The sequence below is a fragment of the Zonotrichia albicollis genome, chromosome 1 (assembly GCF_047830755.1).
Source record: "Zonotrichia albicollis isolate bZonAlb1 chromosome 1, bZonAlb1.hap1, whole genome shotgun sequence".
NCBI classification, from domain to species: domain Eukaryota; kingdom Metazoa; phylum Chordata; class Aves; order Passeriformes; family Passerellidae; genus Zonotrichia; species Zonotrichia albicollis.
In genome coordinates, this window is record NC_133819.1 from 24,853,035 (window position 1) to 24,873,390 (window position 20,356).

Consider the following 20,356-nt stretch of genomic DNA (forward strand, 5'->3'; position numbering starts at 1 on the left):
TTTTCCCACACCAGTTGTACCTAACTCCCTCATCCAGGACAGTGGTTTTATTCACCATTGGGTAAAAAGCAGCCAGGAGTTACATATACTTTGTACTAATTGTCTGTCCTGCAGTTTTCCAGTGAATGCTAGCATTATCATGTATGTTTTTCTTGACAGTATTAGCCTTTTGTTAGCAATATTAAAGAAGGATTTGCAAGGGCTTCTGTGAATTTTTTCCTGTTTTTCCTTAAGTTTGATCTACAGAGGATTGATTAAGAACAATAGTCATGCCCAAGAAAAGAAGCCTTTCAGTGTTGTTGGATATTCTTGAAACCATAATTACAAAATACTATTTTAGAAGATGGGCTTCTAAAAAACTTGGATGTATATTTTTTTTTTTTTTAGGGATTCATGAAAATAGCTAAGGTGGTATGTGTAAATACATTGCAGCAAGGTTTTGTAAGATTAATTTGCTGTCTTCCTCTAGTTGTTCATTCACAGCTCTTATTTTAGGCAAGAGTCACATCCTTGCCAGTTTCCTTAGATGATGAACACTAGCTGACTGAAAAATATTTAAAGGTCATTATTTTATAGAGATATTTGGTATGTTTTCTTCATTCATTTCACTACAATGGGGTGCCCATTAAAATCATGCTAAGATAACTGAAAGGCTTACTGTATTGGCTTTATAGCCTTTCATACACAGATTACACCCATTTTAATCTGCTATCTGGAGTATGTCCAGCTTCTGTTAAATGGTGTCTGTTTTACCTCTAAAAGAAATGTGCAGCTGTTTGTAGCCAAAATACAATTCCTGTGAGTGACAGCGATACCAGCTGTGTGCTGCACTCTTCAGCTGCTGCAGTAACTGAGCTCAGAGATGTCCCTGCATCGACACAACATACAGAGAGGTTCTTCTGTAGCTTTTATTGTTCATGTCACTGCACAGGTTAAACAGCACTTTCCCTCCTCTGCTTGGAGGGCAGAAATCTGGACAGAAAGCCATGCCACATATTTTAGTTTTCCTCACAAAGGTGAAATGTTTGTGTCAAGCTTCACTTTTCTGTCTGAAGCAGGTCAAGAAGCTGCATCTGGAAAACAGAAAGCTCAGGGGCCTTAAGTAAGTTCTGAAAGTCCAGAGTTTGCCATCTCTGCTGCTGGCGTGTGTCAGGAGCAGCCCTGAGCTCACATTTAATGCTGTGTCTGCCTTTGTATCCAATAACAGAGGTCTAAGGACATGGTGCCGTACCTGCCAATGTGCCCAAAGGCAGCGTGCAGGGACTGTTAAGGGAGTGCACAGCGAGATGTTTGGTCAATACCAAAACAGTAAAGCAAGGTGTTCCTGTGGGGAAAAAATAGAGCAAAATGCTTTAAAACAAAACCCCAGTCCAAAATGGCCATGTATAAGTGCATCCTCCCAATTTCCCACAGCAATGGGTGCTACACTTTACATTTGGTTCTCCAAAACTTCAAATCTGTCACAGATTTGTGTATAAATAATGTCTGTAATAAATTTGAATTTATGGAGTAAATTTGGGCATAGAGAGTAGAATTGTGTAATATCTTTAAGTGAGAAATACTCATTTTAGTTTCTCTACTCATTTAATTTTTCCAGAATTCACAGGGCAGAGTGAAAACCTGCTGTAATAGAGACTTCCCTTGGGGTTAATAAAGTCAATTTTGCTGTTGTTTTCAAGGGGGTAATATATTTGTGCCTGATGTCATAGCAAATGTTGAAGTTGAAAAATGTCCAAAAATAATGTTGAATTGAGTCACTTTAAGAGTGTTTATCTTGAATCCCCACTTTATGCCATTATTACTGTAGTCTCATCCCCAGCTAGCATTATTCATTAATACCGGCTTATCCCCATGATCCCTCGTTCTCTTTGTCTATTCATTTGGATACACTTTGTGTGCACATTTGTAACCTTCTGTTTCTTGCTGCATTAATACCATATTTTAAATTGCACTTAGAGCTGGTGTGTTTGAAGCAGTTATGTTGTCAGGCCTGGGAACGCCTGTTGTTGGCTTGTGTAAGAGTCTCTTACCCCACCTACCATATTAGGAAGCATTAGGAAGGCTGAATTCCTCTGGAAACACAGACGGCTTCATTTTTGAAGCGGTGGTGTGATTAACTGTAATGTAATACACTAGGTATGGATGCTTAATGGATAAACATTCTTTTGCTTACTCTAGGCAGTTTTGCATCTTACTGGAATGCAGCACATTGTACTAAACAGCGTGAATGTGAAACTATCATTAGCAAAAATGCAGTCAAGCCAAAATGAATTCTGCCTGCAGGTGCAATTAAGGAATTGTTAAGTCTAAATATAAAGTAATTGAGTAGTGGTCTAGCATTGAGAACGTGGCATGGCCCTTTCTGTTTGAAAGATGTTTACAAAACACAGCAAACCTTTTGCTGTATTACAGAAGCTTTTCAGTTAATCCTCTTACACTCTGCCTGTTTGTCCATTTTTATACACAAGCAATGGCATTAAGAGGCTGTAGGGCTGCAACACTCCTACCAAATTAATGCAACACCCCACTAAATGGGTTTCTTTTACATCGCTGCATGGTGATGTTAATGTGAATGCAGCAATAGGCTACTAAAGGCTTTAGAATCCAGAGAATCATAAGTGTTTTTGTTACTGTAGAGGAATATCTGCTTGTACTAGAAACAAAATGCATACCCTCTGTAACATGTGCCATCTGAAATTGTGGAAATATGTTTACCCTGTACAGGACACTATTTGAAGGGCCGTCTAATATTGAATGTCATACTTTGCTGTTCTTTAACTCATAAGGTGTGTACTAGTATAATTAATAGTATATGATTAAATAAGAATTTATTATATCTCCTGAGCTTTTCTTAGTGGAATATAATAGAATTTGCCCCACTTATCTTAAGACTGTAAGCATTATTTTTAGTAATCTCATCTCAGTTAAAGAATTCATTAAGAACTTCTCATTGAAAAAAAAATTCCAAACCTCTCTTGAGATTTTTAGAACTTAGTTATTGTGGAAAGTGATGGTGGGACAACTTCAGAGATTTATGTGGGCTGCTGCTATGATCTGGTGTGGAAGTGTGTTTGCTTTTTATCCCTTGGTCTGAGGCAAGGCTGTGAAGTCTTCTGGTTTCTGTCACTGGGGATCCTTCTCCCTCTCCCTCAGCCTTTGCTGTGTCTGCAGGAGTATTGGTAAGGTGGGCAATTAGTGCCAAATGCCATAGCTGCTAAAAATCAGATGGGGTGTGTGAGAGAGTCATAAAAAATCTTTAGGAAAGTTGCAATTCTGCACCCTTAAAAAGCCCAATAGGATTTGTATTGATGTAATATTGAGAAAATCAGACACCAAGGCAGACTGTTTCCATCTAGCTCTTTTCTTCCACCTCTGCTTTCTTCTCTGCTTTAAGTAAAGAGATAGATAGGAATGTGTACTGTTTATAGCACACTTGCAAGATTTTCTATATATGTGTTTATAAAGAATTGCATTAATTTTTGTTCCATTTATAAAATATTATAATTTCACAATAAAACTCAGGTTGGATGAATCATCTCTTTGTAGTTTACACAGCAAGTGTTCTGAATTAATGCCTGTATTTACTTTTTTGTGTCCTTGTTTTCCTTTGAAATATTTTCTTAACATATGTTGCATCTGTAAGAGAATAAAAGGAATTGCTTATGAAATTTTTGGTGGGGTCATTTTTAGTGAATGTGCAGGTTGCTCAATTTATCCCTGCTGAGATTTATTTTAAGTAGAATGTTTTATGCATGGTCAATATTTTGTTTCAGGTGTTTGCCTCTGAGAACATTTGTGGCAATTTTACTTTGCATTTAGACCTCTTGACTTGTAGGCTGAGGGAGAGTGAGATTGCTGGGAGAAGGAACACTGATTTGTTGATTCATGTCGACTTTCCTACTCTATGGCAGTCTGTACTCGTTGGTACCAGAAGCAGCATTTACTCTTGGCTACCTCATGTGCCACACTTAAAGGCAGAAGAAAAATAGCACCATGAGTTAGGATGTAGATTGGCAGCAATGCAAGGATCTGGAAGAAATACAGCAGCAGATTCAGGAATAAGTGTCTAGGGACAGGATCTGGAACTTTGCTTTGTGCTCCCCTATCTGTGTAGAGTTGTTTGGACACCAGAATTGAGATTTGAGCCTATACTGTGTTTTAATTAATTTGTCAAACTCTGCTCACTTCAAACGTTCTCCTTTATGTGCTTATTTCAATGTTCAAAGATACAATGAATTATTGAGCTTGCTAGTTTGTTACCTTGGCAATAGAGGGAACTGCCAAAAGAGTGATAAAATATATTTGCTCTTATATTGGAAATTCATGTTCTTCTTAAATACTCTTGTTCATATTTTTATATTTTTTTGTATAACATGGCTGTTTGAGTGCTCTTGTTGCAACTACTGCTTTGTTCTGCTGAATGGAGACACTCTCAAGGTGCAGGCAAATGTTTTTACTTTTCCCTGATGCAGGAAAATTCAGCTAAAGACATTCAGGTTTGTAGGTCAGTACCACACTCCGGTTAATACAAAGGTGTTAAATTGCTGTACCCACATCTCTAATCTCTCAAGCATCTGTGAGGTCTGCCAGGAGGGACCTTTGGAAGAACTCTGAACTTAATGGCAATGCAGGGTTGTCTCTGGGCTCTTTTCCCTGCAACTGTCAAACTACCGTAGTGAAAAACACAAACCTTTTTTATTCTCTATATCTAAGGAGTCAATAACTGACCAAAAATAGATAGGAGCAGTTGCAAAGTACATTTTTGTTGGTAAGTTAAAGTAGTGCAAAGTAAAGTTTAAAAAAAGGCATGATCAGGCAAAGGGATGAATTACATATGAAGTGTACCTGTGAAGTACACAATGCTTAAAAAGTGTCCTTGGGATTTTTATATGATCAGTAGGACTCAGGGAAGCCACCTCACTATCATTTATACCTCCTCCCATTCCACTGTTGCATCCAAGCTGCTGCATTAGAGAAACCAGCCCACTGTCAGAGAAGATTTAGACCCAAGTCTGCAAAACTCATCAAAGAGAATTGACTGAAAATTGTTTAGCCTGCACCATTTATATAAAACAGGACAGTATTTCAATTTCCCATTCATATTAATGGTTATGACAAAAAAAAAGCAAGAAAAAAAAATCTGAATGGTACTGTAACTCATCACTGTATTAAAAAAAAAAAAAACAAACTAAAAAAACCCACAAAAAAACCGCCAAGCCACCTAAAAAACAACAACAACAAAAAAAAAGCAGGAATATTCAGATAAGGCTGTCTGGATATCTATGTCAACTCCAGGTTTCAGTGCACCTTGCTGTTTTACTCACTTACTAAAACAAATAACAGCAGCCCTAATAGAAGTACATGTTCCATGTGAGCTGAGGTTTTACTCTTCAGTAACAGGGCTTACTTTTACTTGCTAATTACTCTGACCTGTTTTAACTGAGAGTGACAGCATGAAGTTTTTACATGAGGCACGCATCTCATTTACAGCTACATTTATTTTGTATTTTTCTGCTACGTAGACAAGTAGCAATGTAAATTGTAATAAAAGTAGTACATCAGCAATAAAAAAAGAATGCACTGAATAAATAATAAGTGGATATAAACAATAACTTTCACTGATTCTAGGAAACTAGTCTTCTAAAAAGTTGGCGCTAGAAGTGAGCCAAGTAGCAGGAGCAGGGGAGGTGATCCATGTGCAGTACCCCATAGGCAATTTCAGTTCTGTGTTTTGGCCCAAAAGTGCAGAGTATGAAATTTAAGGTACTGGTTTCAGTGAAAGAAGCCCAACAGAGGAGTCTGGCTGGTTCTTTAACTACTTAGACCATGTAAATGCATCCTCATGTCACAGGACTAATGAATGTGTGTGGTTAGCCCAGGCATTTTAATGCTTGTGTCCCCCTAGGAAATGCCACTGAGGCATGGTTTGGGTTTGGGAGGACATGCTGTGGTGCCTAGAGGTGTATGGATCCAAACTGAGTTGTGTTGGCACAGCTGCAGGACAGTGACACTGTGGTTTTCTACTACAAATGGTCTTCATGATGTTCCAGCAGGTAGAAGACTTGATAGCTTGTTCCATTTGTCTAAAACAAGAGTATACAGAGAGAATATTTTCCAGTTTACTCCAAAAAATTGAACAGTTTGTCTGTGTGTCACGGCAGCTGCTCTTGGCTTGTCATATGTGTGAAGAGGTCTCTGGAATAGAGGAGTCTGGGGCCCAGATACTTTTAGGATTTTAGAAACATAAATCTGCTGTGCGGGTCTCTTTGCCAGAATTTCGGGACACTGAAAACAGATCTTTCTCTTCCAGAGCTTTCTGAGGGAAACCCCAGACATGGATTTGCTGTTAGACGTGCAGTTTCTTTCAATATTGCTGATGTCTAATTCCCATCTGTGTCTCATTCCTGCACTTGCTCCTTGGGAGGATTTGTCTCCTTCCTTGCTGAAGCGTTGGTGACGGCTGATGCCCACGCAGGCTGTAGGGGAGCATGAAGCCAGGAGAGCTGCAGGAAGCCTCCTCACTGACTCACTGCCTTTCACTCTGACAAAGCAACCACTTTGCAGAGGAAAAACTTTTTAAAAAAATAGTCATCAATTTCCAACATTGCCAGAGCTCCCTCTCCTCCCTAAAGCTATGCTGTAGAAGGATTTTAAAGCAGAAGGTAGTGGTCAAATTGTGATTTCCTCATTTAGCTGCTTCAGCACAGCCAGAGGGGTTATCCACAGTGCTTCATTATAGATAATCTAAATCTATTCCCTTGCAATTTGAAACTCTTCCCCCTTGTCCTGTCACTACATGCTCTTGTAAATAGTCTCTCTCCATCTTCTTTGTAGGTTCCCTTCAGGTGCTAGAGGCCACAGTTGTGTCACCCCAAAGCCTTCTCTTTTCCAGGCTGAACAACCCCACTTCTCTCAGCCTTATGTCAGATATGACAATTTTTATGTTGCACAGTTTATAGTATGCAACACTAATAGTGGTTTATGTAGCAGCAAGCTGGTTGGCCCATGTGATTCTTTAGAGTTATCTCCATTCTGACTTGCTTAAAAAAGTAAAAAAAAAAAAACCCTTGTCACTACCTACTGGTTACTGTTAGCTAAATTCTGTAAATTATTGGTGGATAAGAGCTATGGGAAGTCACCCCAAACTTAGGAAACTTTGCCTTTTTTCAAGAATAATCAATTTTTATCCTTCTGATCTTACTTCTGAAGATGAATTACTAAAACAAAAATGTAGGGGTTTTTTTCTGAATTAGTCACCAATGTATTTTTATAGTTAGTGACATGTCTTCTCTAGCTTGTGCTCTGCCAAAGAGAAGCAAATGATCTGTGTGTGTATGTATGATTTCCCTGGGGATACTACCCAGGGTGCCTAACAATTATACCTACTTCTTTCATATTACAGTTTGTTACTATATTGGTGCTGGATGAATCACTGATGACCCCTTTTTCTGTCACTTTACAGAACGCAGAAGTATGTTCTATTAACAGCAGCTCTTCAGGGCTTCTTTCAATGTGTCACCACTGTTGGCTTTCTGTTTTCCACAAGTGCTGTTTTAAATCCTAGAAAATGTCAGAAGTGAATTCTATGAAAACTTTTTTTTTTCCCCTAAATACTTGTAGTGGTAAATTCAGAGAGTAAAATACTATATTGGATACACTAGAAAAAGAGCTTGCTTTATGAGGAATGGTTTGTGATATGGCTCTTGGGGATGATCCTATACAGGGCCCAGAGTTGACTCTGTGATTCTTGTGGGTCCCTTCCAACTCAGCATATTCTGTAGTTGTGACTTTACTGTACTGGCTACTTGGCTAGAGTGGCAGTAAAACCAAATCTGTCCAATGACAGGGAATGGGAGCACTCCCATGAGTCTGAAATCCCACACACACTCTGGAAAACACTTCAGCAGCAGACGTGGTGAAATAGTTGTACTTAAATCAAGTTAACCATACTGTGAGGAAGAAGTTATAAATGTTTATCTTATTTTTAGTGCAGTAAAATCTTGAGTGACAGTTCTCATGACTGTACTGAGCAAGCAGTTCATTACTCTGGTGGATAGACTGTTTCATAGAGAAAGAAAATTTCCAAGCATAAATTTTCTTTATTTCAATTTAACACCCAGAGATTCATTTAATGGAATCAGTCAGCTATGAAATGTGATTGCACAAAATGAGATAAATGACATACAAGAATATGCTTCTTCTTCTTCCCCTTTTCGGGGGGAGACAACCGCCTTTTTGAAGGCAGTGGGCGAAGTTATATGACCAGTGTACAAAAGACAGTGAGTTGATGCCAGGTAGGAAACACAGAGCTTTGTGTAATCAGGGATCTACAATCTCAGAGTGAATGCTTAGGTGAGGTACTAGATAAGAGTAGTGTGATGTATTTGGAGACATAATGATAACTTTCAATCACCAACAGTATATTTAGTTTCATTTTAGTGCTATTATTAAAATACTTCAAAACAGTGGGTACAGTCCAAAAAGCCATATCTTCTGTCCAATCTGATTAAAGAAAAATCATCTCAAACCCAAATGCAGTATGTGATTTGATGCTTTCAAAGAAAATTATCCTGAAGCATATCCAGTCATTTTGCAACAAATCTAAAACTGCTTCCACAATATTCTCATGCCAGTCACTGAACACAAGGAAAAGAATGGTGCCAGTTAACATGACAAAAAGAAATCCAGAAGTAAATGTACTCATTTTGTGACATAATTTTCCCCTATACCTCTCTCTCAGTTGTTCTTTGTCTCCAGCTAGCAGTACATTCCTTTACCTTCATGCAATTAATCTCTGTTCACATTTGAGGCATGGGTCTCTCTCATCATTTTAATAAATTACATGATTCAAGCTAAATTCACAGCTGTTGTTTTTAACCTGTACTTGCTTGCATGTCTGCTGCATTTCAGCCTTAAAGGTTTATGGTCAAACCTCAGCTCAGTAATGTTTTAATTGAGTCTCACTCTATTGATTGATTCTTATTTTGGTTGATTGCAGCATGAATGAGGTTGGGCTTGATCATGGAACCCTTAGTGGGTAAAAACTGAAGCCTTTGACACCAAATCACAGAGAAGGGAAGCTACCAGGGAAGTTGTACCACTTTTTCATTGCTGTTGAGTGTACTCTTCCAGCTGTTTTTTTCTGGTTTTAGTCAGACTAGAAACAGTGGCCTTGAATTGCATTACTTGTTTCTCAATCTGTGTCTTTTCTCCACTCTTAGAGATACTAAAGCAGAATAGAACATTCAACAGCACTGGACAGCATGATGTGTCTTATTTTACTTATGCTTTGCATGTATTTATGAAGGATTTCTAGGAGCATAATTTTATTAAAGCAGCCTTCTTCTTGCATCATAATGACTAAAAATCCATGTGAGATAGGTTTGTGAATTCTTGTAAAATGTTTATCCTCACGGTCTTCTTGGAAGAGAAAACAAAGTGTGAAACATTGATGTGAAATACCCATGTGAGTGGCTATTAAAATTGCCATTGAATCACTGCTGTCTTTTTGGTAGCTTTGTGGTGGCCATAGCATAGTTAATAGACTTACTTGCAGTAGTATTTAAAAGAATTTTTATATTTCAACTTTCATATATTTGCTGTTTAAAAGAAATGCATGTGTACTAACAGCTCTTTAGGCAGGTGAAACCCCAGGTGGCAGTGACCCAGCTCCTGTCACTGTCCTGGGCAGGCAGCTGGCATGTGTGCTCCATCCAGGGACACCGTGAGAGAGCCTCCAACAGGGCGGTAAAAGAGCAGGCTTCTGGAGAACTTTGGAATGTTTGTGTAGCTATCTAGCAGGGTGCAGTGTTTTATATTATTAGAGGAACAGTGATAAAGGAAAACGTGACCACGCAATGATGTCTTCTGTAGGTTGTCTGTAAAAGAGGAAGAGGAAATGTGGGAAGTTGTTTTCCTTTATTTGAAGTGATGAATATGATATATCCATGGGACTGAAGCTCAGTATAATTATTACCACTAGTAATACATATTCTTTCCTTACTGCCTAGTGCAGACAGTTTAATGAATTAGGCTGGCAAACTCTGATCTCTAAAATATGAAAATATGCTTTTCCTGACTAATGTTTCTGATGGTCTGAATAATCATTGGTTGAAGGCCATGTTGAAAGTATGATAGTAGGTAGCATAAATAATATAATCAGGTTAATTCAGTCACTGTTAAATTACTGCTTTAGAGATGAAATGAACCTGTAATTCTGGTTAGCTTAAAAAAACCCAATGGCTGTGTATATTGCTGTTCTAAAAATGTTAATACATAATATGGAACATAATCCCCATGATATTCATAGGTGATGTACATGTAGATTAGTAATCTTCAGGTCAAGCTTTGTTTGGATGAATGTGAACTGAAACTTCATAAGACCTAAAGACTAATACAGAAACACTATACAGGTTATAATTTCAATGTTGTTAATGTTTATTAATAGTGCATTTTTAATGAGTTAAATTAATTGTTTTAATTATTTATATGCATAGACCAACATAGACATTAGGGATCACCTCTTGAATTTATAATCAAAAGCAATAGAAACTTACACTCAGTTGACTTTGGCAACCATACTTGTGCTTCCTTGAATAAAAAAACACAAATTTAAAAACCTGAAGTTTGAATGAGCAGGAGAAATTTGTCTTTTAAAGCCTTTTCAAACTTTGCAATATCACAAGACAAAAGTAGTAGCTAATTTAATAATTTGGAAGTCTTTTTTGGAGTGGATAGCTGAATGATTTTTGATCTATTTCCACAGGTTTTCAATACATACTCTAATGAAGACTATGACAGGAGAAATGATGAAGTTGATCCAGTGGCTGCATCAGCTGAATATGAACTTGAGAAGCGTGTGGAAAAGTTGGAGCTCTTCCCAGTCGAGCTAGAAAAAGGTATCGTGTCTGTGTGTCATTTCCACTTCCTGTGACACTGACCTACAAGTTTGAGGAAGCCTACGCATACCTACAGAGTCTACCTCGAATTTACATGAGCTGGTTGTATTCACTGTGCCTTTTTGGATTTCAGGAATTGTTCAGTCAGGAATTAAAGAAGCAGCTCAGAGACAGGCAGTTTTTATCTTCTTAAGAGAATTGTTTAGTGATACTCCATTAACATGATTTTACACAGTGTTTGTTGTGATACGTTCATTCTTTACTGGAGGAGTAAAAATCTTGTCTGTTCTGTGCTCCTCATAAGGCTGCAGATGATACTTTTTGTGTGTAATTTAAATGGTAGTCAAATAGTTTTCTTAAAAGTAATCAAAGTAATATTAGTGTTATTGGCACAGAAAGCCAAGAGGAACCAAAGCAAGAATGCTTACCTACCAAATAATGTACAGATAAATGTAAGAATTTTCTGCCTTTTCTTGCCTCTTTTACAGATGAAGATGGACTTGGCATAAGCATTATTGGAATGGGAGTTGGAGCTGATGCAGGCCTTGAAAAACTGGGAATATTTGTCAAAACAGTAACAGAGGGTGGGACAGCAGAAAGAGATGGCAGGTAAACGAGACTGTATTTGGAAATTTTATCAGCAAGAGTTACTATAAATTATGATTTTCATAGGGAATAGTTGTTTGCTTAACAGATGTCATGGTAATCCAAGCTGTAAAGCTGGTCAACTTCATTGGAAAGGTCCAAGTAACTGATGTGGTTCTGAGAAGAACTAAATTGGTACCATGAGTTTAAACTTTTAAAGAAGAACGAAGTTGCCAAAGATAAGTGTTTGTGACTACTGAGAACCCAGATGCTTTAGCATGAGTAAGGCTGCTGATTCCATACTCTGTGTCGCTTTTGAAAGTAGTTTTGATTCTTAAGGTGTTGAGCTCCCACCTCTTCTATTGGCTTCAAGCCAGCTTTAGATAGGCAATACTAAAAAAAAAATCAGTTCAACATTGGATAATTTGGTCTCTCTGCATATGATGTCCTTGCAAAGAGATCTTGACAGGCTGGATCTATGGGCTGAGGACAGCTGCATGAGGCCCACTAAGGCAAAGGGCCAGTCCTGCACTGGGTTCACAACAGAGCTGCATGAGGTTCACCAAGGCAAAGGGCCAGTCCTGCACTGGGTTCACATCAGAGCTGCATGAGGCCCACTAAGGCAAAGGGCCAGTCCTGCACTGGGTTCACATCAGAGCTGCATGAGGTTCACCAAGGCAAAGGGCCAGTCCTGCACTGGGTTCACATCAGAGCTGCATGAGGTTCACCAAGGCAAAGGGCCAGTCCTGCCCTGGGGCCACAGCAGCCTCAGGCAGGGCTGCCGGCCTGGGGGAGGAGCAGCTTGAGGGCTGCTCAGCAGAAAAGGACTGGGGGTGCTGGTTGACAGGCAGCTGGATATCAGCCAGGATGTGCCCAGGTAGCCAGGAAAGCCAAAGGCATCCTGGCCTGGACCAGCAGTAGTGTTTCCAGCAGCACCCAGGCAGGGACTGTGCCCCTGTGCCTGGCACTGGTGAGGCCACCTTGGGTGCTGTGTCCAGCTCTGGCCTGTCACTGCAAAAAGGACACTGAGGTGCTGGAGTGTGGCCAGAGAAGGGGAACAAAGCTGGTGAAGGGTCAGGAGCACAGGTCTTATGAAAGGGAGCTGGGGGTGTTTGACCTGGAGAAAAGGAGGCCTGAGGATGACCTTATCATTCTCCACAACCACTGGAAAGGAAATTGTAACCAGGTGGGGGTCGGTATATTCTGACATAAGTTGCCCAGAAAGATGGTGGAGTCACTGTCTCTGGAAGTGTTGAAGAGGAATCTGGATGTGGCACTTGGGATGTGGTTTAGGAGTGATTGAGCTGCTTAGTTGATGGCTAAACTGGATGATCTTGGAAGATCTTTTTCAACCTTGATTATTCTGTGATTAAGGAAATAATTAGTGTGTCTGAATATTTAAACTTTTACTAAATGCATTCGTTTCAACTTTACTAACACAGACTGTTCATACTATTTACTTTGGATAGTCTTCTATTCTGGGGTTCAGTTTTTCACACCTACAGCACTGAAAGTACATTAATTAATTGGAATAGGAAGCTGTGCCATAAACCTTGCCCACTAAAGAAGTGAATTGGTGTGTGTAGTCCTGTGTGCTAGTATAGCAGAATCTGCTTGCTTATTTGGTATGTGCAAGCTAAAGAATTCCTTTTCAACATAAAATATTTCATATCATATGGGGCACAGTTATCTGTGTGTTTTCATCAACACCTGCCAATCTGTGTATTATTCAGTACCTGCCAAAACCAAGTCAACCTCTTCTCATTAGGAGACAGGAAAAAAACTTTACTATCCAATCATTTAATAATGAGAAGGATTCTTAAAAGTCTTCCAACCCATACAATTTTTCATTTTGTTGCAGTGCTTAACTTTGTAAATTTTCCTGCCAGTAAAATATTACTTCTCTGATATGTAAGCAACTATATCAACTTATCTGCATTCTCCTTTTCTGATTTTAACCATTAATGTGTTGTTATGTTAGTCATAAACAATATGAAAATATTGTTTATAAATAAGAGTGGGAATAAACTCTTAAAATGTTGATGATGTCTTCTAAAAAATACATTGCAGTAACACGTTCCTTGTTGAACACCTCTAACTTTTCAGCTAGGCAAAAAATTGTTCTGCTGTGGAAACCCCACAAAAATTTAAGCAGAAGACTCCAGAAGGCAGGGGTTGCAAAGTTTAGTAATGTTACTTGGAAACTACTGAACTATGTTGTCTTCTAGATTGGGCTTGGAGGTGTCTTTAGAGATCTTGGCAATAAAATATCATGTTGAAGGCCAAGTACTGATTTATCATAGGCTTAAAAATTATGAAGGGAAATGAAGCTGACACCTCAAGATGTCATGACTTTATCCATTATTTTAAATTTAAGTGAATGTTTTTCTGAAGGGTATGCTTGACCTCAGCTAGAAGGCATTAAGCTCACGACTGGTATTCTTTGTAAAATTCTCTGGTTGAAAATCAGTCACTCACTGCTGCTCTGTCATGATCTGTAATTTCTTTTCATCTCATTATTCACACGTTTGAGTGGGCTGCAGAAGTTAATGTTCCATCACAAGTCTGTTCTTTCATTTCCCTAGATGGCATCTGAAAGGAACTTGTCAGCTGAGAAAAAATAATATCGTTCTTTGACCATTCTAATATTTGTGTTGGTTTTCAACTGGCAGAATGTTCAGTCAGCTGAGAAATAGGACTCTGCTTTTCTCTTTGAGAGCCTGACTGATCATTCACTTGGGAAAGGGATATATAATCCTCTCAGTCAGGACCAGGCCGTTCTGCATAATAAAGTGCATCAACTGTAAAGGGTCCTGTTAACTTCATCTTTATGAAAAGCCTACTTAATCATTAACACTGATAGCAAAACAAAGTCTCCAACCAGAAAATAAAACTACTTCAGTAGTTGCATCAGATATTCTGAATAATCGCGTAGCAATCTTCAACCAGGTTCTGCTAAAGCTACAATTTAAAATGTTACAGTATCTGTAGGATAGTTGTTCTGTTTTTTATTGAAAGACCTATCAAATTATGATGTAAAGTACTTGTCTCCCCTGGAAATACAAAATCTGTGCAAAGATGTTTCTCAGTGATTTAACACCCCTGGCTTGATTCATGCTGCTGTAGACAAAAAGGTAGCATTTAGCTGTCATATTTAAAGGTTTTGTGTGCCAGTGTATGCCCAAGGAGGGTTCTTCAAGATGAATCCAAAGGCAAGCATGTTGATAAGTATTAGGAGAGGTTATTAGTAGTGAGAAAGATAGGAAATCAGTCATTAGACTGAATATGAAAAATTAGGCTGAATATGAAAAATAAAATCTTTTCCTGGATCAATCAATCAATAGCTGCTTCTTTCAGGTTATTGTGGTGATGTGTCATTCACTTTATGAAGTATTTTGATAGCATTGGGAGCAACAGTTTTGAAACATTGCATAGTTCTTAACTTGAACTCTAGAAGATGTCTCTGCACAAATTAAATTTTTCAGTTCATCATACAGAGCAATTGTGCAAATAATTTTTTCAATTTTAGTTGGTTTGATTCTATAGTTGCTACTTCATTGTTATCTGCAGGCAGAGTTTAAAGTCATGAACATTAGAAAATAATTGTCAGAAGAATTACCAATGTTATTAATGCTAAAAGCAATACAATTTCTGTAATTCAGACTTTGGCAATCCAAGCCTAATTTTTCATTCGTGTTTGAAATTAGATTTGACACAGGGGGCCTGGAGCTCCTGTGAGAATGGGCTTTCAGGGGAGGTCCTCCCTTTGTAGGTTGATATGCATATATGCTCCTATATAATTAAAATATATGTGTAAAGGAGTATTGGAGAGCAGTGTCCATAAAAATATTTAAGAGTTGGAAGTTTAAAAAAAAAGTTCAAAATTAGATGAATATTGATGCGAGTGCTGTATTTCTCAAATGTTTCAGTGCAAATTGAAATAAAATTCTGAGTTTAAAATGTCAGATATGATTTTCAAAATAGGAGTTTATAAGCTGCCTTTTTCAAGGGAGATCCTGCCTAGAACACAGTGACATTCTGTAGTGTGAGGCTGCCAAAGAGTAAATACTGTATTTCTTACTCATCACTGGAATCCAAAGAACAAAGATGCTGCTTGAACACATGTAAAACTGCAAAGCATTTCCTCAGACTTGACAGAGAAATTAGTGCTCCAAGTACAAATGCTTCAACATTCTGTTGAAGCCTCTGTTTTTTGAAAAGAAATCTTATTACTAATATATCCTAAGATGTTAAATACATTAATTTGGGTATTTTCATATAATTTAAATAGGATTTTTTCATAGCTGTTTCTTGGTTGCTTTGTAAACTCTGTTATTTGGATCAGTAGAATCCATGTAAGTGCTTGAAAATTGCTCCCTTTGACTAGTTCTGGATGTGTTTGTTTGGTTTTTATTTTGAAATTCTTAAGAGATCGTGCGTTTCTAAAGAACAGTGTTGCAGTCATCTTCCAGGGATTCGTAATCCAGAGGAGTCCAGTGCCTGCTGTAGGAATTTTGTAGCTGTGCTTGCTTTAGATAAAAGCAACATGGCTTTCATCTGTCTAAACTTTTTCTGCATTAAACAGTGTATCAGCTCTAAATAGGTTTTTGGTTTCAAAAAGAGAGTCCTCATTACAGCAGTCCAAGGTTTTATGATTGTGTGCAGCAAGATCATGCTTACACGGGAAATCATTTTTTTGGAACAAGTTAGATGAAATATCTTAAGACAGTATGTCACAATTGGGTCTGATACTCAAGTTCTTTTCTCCACAGATGAGCAGGTTGTTTTAGTTAAATACTACATTTTTTTTCCATTACCATGAAATGCCAGAGCTATGTCTTATGCTGTTTTTCAAGATTGGCTTAGGAAAGAATGATATAAGCTGTTCAAGTATCTCATTTAATTTAATTCATATGACAAATTCAGGAGTTTGTGTTGCTGTATTTCTGTACAAGGAAAGAGACTGGATAATTAATTGATGATATTAACTGTAATGGTAACTTTGAAGTTGGATTTATGAAATGTCTGTGTGCAAGGAATGATGTGTTTTTCATGTTTACCTTTATCATTTTATGACTGAGCTTTTGTTTAAGGTCAAACTAGAAAGATCTCTCTATGCTAAGTTTTGCTGAAAATTTGCAAGAATTCATACAATTATTTATGCATTTGTGTTTTTTTCCTGAAAGGATCCAAGTGAATGACCAGATTGTGGAAGTTGATGGCATCAGTCTGGTTGGTGTTACACAAAATTTTGCTGCAACTGTTCTTAGAAACACCAAAGAGAAAGTCAGGTGAGTATTTTAGAGGGGAAAAAAGAAATTTAAATTCATACTTAAGATTACTTGGCTTCCTTTACAGGCCTTTCAGTTTGCCCAGGTACAATCAGAGGCTTTTGGCCTCTATGTCTTCTCTCCTTTGATCTCTCCTTTGATTCCGAGAGAGGGATCAAATACAGTATGACAGTTTTGTTTTGGCTTACATTTTTAAAGTATTACAGCCAAAACAAGCTGGAATTGCAGACAGATGATGACTGTGCTCTTGATCACTAATCTAAAAGTTCATGGGCTTCAAGTTTGCATTAGTGGAGATGATGAAGGTCATGGTGTTGGTCAGAGGGAAGCTGCTGCCAGTGATCATTTCCTTGCCCCAGCCATGGGGACACTGACCACGTTCACACTCCAGGGTTGGAGCAGGAGGAGATCAGCACTCTGGTCCCTCAGATGCCACCTCAGCCCAGAGGACAGGAGAGAATTGGATGCAGTAGTGATAACAGCTGCCAAATTAAGGAGAATAACCAGTGTTAATTAACCGAGCTCCCAGCACCACCTGTGGGTTTCTCTCTGCTCCTATGCTGTGGTTCATTGTCCCTGTAAAAGTCCATAAATTAATGAAAAGACTCAAAAATGTAACATATTCTGCAAGTACGCTTCTGAACTTGTGTGGTTGAGTGCAAAACTATAAAATGTCATTAATAAGAGCTTTGTTTCCCTAGAATTGAACTGGTTTGCCATTTAAGACCCTGTGCAGTCACAGTTTTTCAACAGCTCGGTAATTTCAGTAAAGATTCAACTCTACAAAATAAATCCAAAAATATCTTTGACATATTGTAAAAGCAGCAGCCATTCTGAAGTCACCTTTTGGTTCTCTCTAGGGAGTACAACTGAATTCTTTAATTAACGAGTTCAGAGCTGACTTCTTTTGAACCATAACTAAACTACGGGTGGTAATATATGCAGACGCCCTCAGATGGTGGTGCTCTATGTTGGAATGCACACTTCCACTAAAATTCCACAGCTGATCCTACATGACATTGAGGAATAATGCTGGGATGTGGATTCTGCACAGAATCTTGGGGGTGGTTGATCAATCTTTTATTTGAGAGAGGTTATTTAGGAAAAAAGAGAATATTTGAAACTGTAATTATAGGCGAGTATATTTTTGTGTAACATTTACATTTGAAGCTACACCATTACTATTTCTGCAAAGAATCACACATGCTGTGAGTGTTCCTACTGACTAAACTATGAAAATGAGTATATACTTTATTAGGTTTTCTACAGTTGGGACCTTCAAACATAAAATCCTTATGACAGAGAATAATGTGTTCCTGTGTTTCAGTACACAGAGCAAAATGTTATGTATATTCTGTGTTTGATGTTCTAGTTCAAAAGGAAAAAGGAAAAAAGAAAGCACTCACATAAAACATACCTATTGTATACATTTAGAATCAGCTCAGTTTGTGTAATTATTGCTGCATAAGTTATGGAATAGAATACTTGCTTCCATGGGAAAATAATGGAGGAAGGAAAAATCATAAAGTGATTTTCACACAGAGCTCCCACAGTCTTCTCTCAGGAAATAAATTACAGTGAGACTGGTTGCAATCTAGATCCTTGTCACAAAATAGGGAGCTGAAAAAAGTATTTCTTCATTGTTGTTGAGTTCACATTGTTAAGTGTACTGTGCACTGGGATCATTGGCTTCTGACAGGTCTCGTTTGTCAGAGATATTTGAGTTTCTTCATTTTTCTTTGTAAGATTAAGATACTGAGTTTTCATGGAAAAAACGACCCAGTATGTTAGTGTCAAAACTAGACCCAAAAAAAAGCATAGAATAATACTCAGTTAATAATACATTTCAAATACTCTATGAGTTACAATATAAAATATTACTAAAGAGCATACCATGTGGTTGGCAGTATCTTACTAATGGGTATTTCTAATCAGAGGAACAAAATGGGTAGAATTTGGTGCAACTTCCTCATTTTTTTTCCATTTTAAACTTCATGGAAAAAAATGCTCAGAAAGACTTCTTTCTGCTTTATGCAAGCCAGCTGAGAAATGCATGATGTTTTCCCTGATTTGTGGTAGGCTGGGAGTGAGACTTGACAAGGTAGCCAAGCCTTGTATGGCACAGGCTCCTGCTTAGCTTCTGGTCCAGTCCTGGATGGTGTTGTTGCTTGATGCTCTACATTGGTTTTAGTTGCACAAAATGAAAAATTGTTCCAGAAAGCAGTTTTTGGAGAGAGGTATTTCAGTATGCTTGATGTTTTGGCTTCAATACAGGTTTGAACATTTGCTTGTAAAGAAACTAAGAGCTAATATTGATGAATTTAGATATGAAAGGAAATAAGGTATTTTTAACTTCCTGACTGTTCTTCTTTTGACATGTGGCAAAAGAGCCCTGCCTGCTGCTTGTTTTGTGGTGAGAAGAATTGGTTTCTGACAGATCCTCTTTCCTGCGGTGTTAGAGCTAGGATGAAGAATCCCTCATCTCCACCTTCTTTGGCAGACAGTGAAAACCTCTGCACTTGAACAGCTCCAGAACATTAGGGACACCTTGGGAGGGTCTGCTGGGGGAAAATGCCTTTCTTGTCCCCAGCTGTCAGCTCCTGCCTGCTGGCAGTGCAGGGAGCAGGGCAGGGAGCAGGGCAGGGAGCAGAGCAGGGCAGGGAGCAGAGCAGAGCAGGGAGCAGAGCAGGGAGCAGAGCAGGGAGCAGAGCAGGGAGCAGAGCAGTGCGGGGAGCAGAGCAGGGAGCAGAGCAGGGAGCAGGGCAGGGAGCAGAGCAGTGTAGGGAGCAGGGCAGGGAGCAGGGCAAGGAGCAGTGCAGGGAGCAGAGCAGTGCAGGGAGCAGTATACTCCTGCCCTTGGAGTGCACCATTCCCATGGCAGTGCCATGAATGATCCGTGTCCCTGCAGGAGGCAGCAGCAGGGGCAGAGGTTGCTGCTCCATAAACCCCTCCTGCCTTTCCTGGGGAGGATGTCCCAGCTGACTGCCAGTGTGTAGGCAGTGTACAAGCACACCTCACCTGATCCAAGGCTAGGCAGCTTCACGAATCCTTCCTTCACAGGAGGAATCACGTTCACACTTACTTGCATATCTGCTGTTCAATAGTGTCAGCTTGATGGGGTTTATAGAACTGCTTTAATAGGCATAATTATCTTTGTGATCATAGCATACAGAATCTGTGCCTTTCTTCTGCCTGGTGTCCTGTACACATAGAGATCTGTGTGCCTTTCGCTGGTGTTACTTCACATTTATATCCCTCAGCATTAGGTATCTGAAGTCATTTTGTCCTTAATCTAGTCAAAGTGCATGCTGGTTTTTATAGCAGGGTTTAGTATGTGAGATCAGTGGCAAAGAAAGGGTACTCATTAATAGAATGACATTAAAGCCACTTGTTAATTCTTTGCAGTAAATGCAGTCAATACCTCTTCAGAGAGCTTGCATAATACCAATACTTCGTGATTTATTTTTCTCCTTTGAGCCTTCTGAACACTTTGAATGATACTGACAGTGGAAGTCGTTGACCTAGAATAGATTTTTGCAATTTTTCTACCAGAAAAAATGTATCCAGACTCTCTGTAGCTGA

At 38.7% G+C, this 20,356-nt stretch overlaps 1 protein-coding gene across 6 annotated transcripts in view; it reads left to right on the forward strand.

Annotated features, from left to right (window-relative positions):
• Window positions 1-20,356, forward strand: part of PPP1R9A (protein phosphatase 1 regulatory subunit 9A) — a 132,060-nt gene that overhangs the window by 58,208 nt on the left and 53,496 nt on the right. For all 6 annotated transcript variants that reach the window (XM_074536170.1, XM_074536165.1, XM_074536177.1 and 3 more), the window contains exons 3-5: window positions 10,766-10,898; window positions 11,387-11,507; window positions 16,670-16,774. In XM_074536170.1, coding sequence (XP_074392271.1) covers window positions 10,766-10,898; window positions 11,387-11,507; window positions 16,670-16,774 — 359 coding nt within the window. The remainder of the gene's footprint in view (window positions 1-10,765; window positions 10,899-11,386; window positions 11,508-16,669; window positions 16,775-20,356) is intronic.